The 1,241-nt window shown below is 40.4% G+C and overlaps 1 protein-coding gene across 1 annotated transcript in view; it reads left to right on the top strand.

Moving 5' to 3' along the window:
• Positions 1 to 1,241, top strand: part of slc1a1 (solute carrier family 1 member 1) — a gene marked incomplete at its 3' end in the record, with an annotated part of 33,339 nt that overhangs the window by 13,731 nt on the left and 18,367 nt on the right. The window contains 2 exon segments of the mRNA XM_014021088.1: positions 885 to 927; positions 1,007 to 1,102. Coding sequence (XP_013876542.1) covers positions 885 to 927; positions 1,007 to 1,102 — 139 coding nt within the window.

Below are 1,241 nucleotides of genomic sequence, written 5' to 3'. Positions count from 1 at the left end.
TAATAGTACAGCTTTGTTCTCATAACATTATAACTTTATTCACGTTATGTCATGACTAATCTTATATTTAAAAAAGATAAAATCTCTTAATGTGGTTTTTGTGAGGATGTGTAGAATGACCCAGGGTGCAGGCAGGATCCAAAGTGCAAAAATAAAAGTTTATTAAGAAAACCAAAATAACAGCTGACACTGCAGAAAAACTCACTGGAACACGAAGGAGACGCAGGACTCCTCACTGGCCGAGGGAAGCAGCACAATGATCGGACAAACACTGAATACAGGACACAGAATGTAAAGGTAAACTAATTAGGGCAACAAGACACACCTGGAGCAGACACAAGAGGACACAGGTGAGAGAGGGCGGGGCTGCAGGGCAGAGAAACACGGGGGAACACTGAAAGCACTAGAAAACTAAGGAAAATAAACACAGACCATGACAGTTTTAATACTCCRTCATGAGAAATAAATCAGACAAAAGGAAAAATCTGACCATGAGATGTTGAAAATGCAACAAACTATCTAAAGTGACTTTATTTAAATTTTACAGACAGGTCTGGGTGTAAATTTAATCCATCTTTTAAAGTGAGTTATTTGTTTTCATAACCATTTTTAAAAGTTGCATGATGTTCTCTCATAAAAACATGTTCATATTCCATCAGTCTAATGAGTCAGATGAGTTCACTAGTGTGGACTGTAGTAAAACGGGTCAGAGGCCAATATTCTCCTTCTTCTGTGAGCTCATAGGTAGCCTCATCCTGCTGGATTGTGCCTAATAAACAACTTAAAGGATTAAGTTTAAACCTCCCTGTAAAGTTTATGATGTTGTGAAGGAGAGGTTGTGTCAAACAACAGTGATCAACAATAAATCTCTGCTTCATCATCAGAAACATGTTTCCAGAAAATTTGGTGCAGGCTTGTTTTCAGCAGGTAAGACACTTTCTACACACGATTTGAACTTGCACCAGGTGGCTGTGTGATAACTCAATGTGGGAAAACTTCACTCCAGTACAAGACGAAGCGGAAAGAGGAGGAGGAGAGGAAAGATCCTGTCAGCACCACCACACTTCCACCCCTCACCACCACCATCACAGCTATCATGGAGGTACCTGTTCAGACCTGGTATTACCTGAGTTCATGACAGGCAGGATTATTGGGCCTCATGCAAGAACGGTTCGTACGCACAGATTTGTTCTTAAGTTGTGCGTACGAGTGATTTAGGAGAATTTGTGGCATTCACCAAT

This window comes from Austrofundulus limnaeus, unplaced genomic scaffold (assembly GCF_001266775.1).
Source record: "Austrofundulus limnaeus strain Quisiro unplaced genomic scaffold, Austrofundulus_limnaeus-1.0 Scaffold277, whole genome shotgun sequence".
Lineage (NCBI taxonomy): Eukaryota > Metazoa > Chordata > Actinopteri > Cyprinodontiformes > Rivulidae > Austrofundulus > Austrofundulus limnaeus.
The sequence above is the reverse complement of the archived record's forward strand: the minus strand, read 5'-3'. Positions and strand labels throughout refer to the sequence as shown.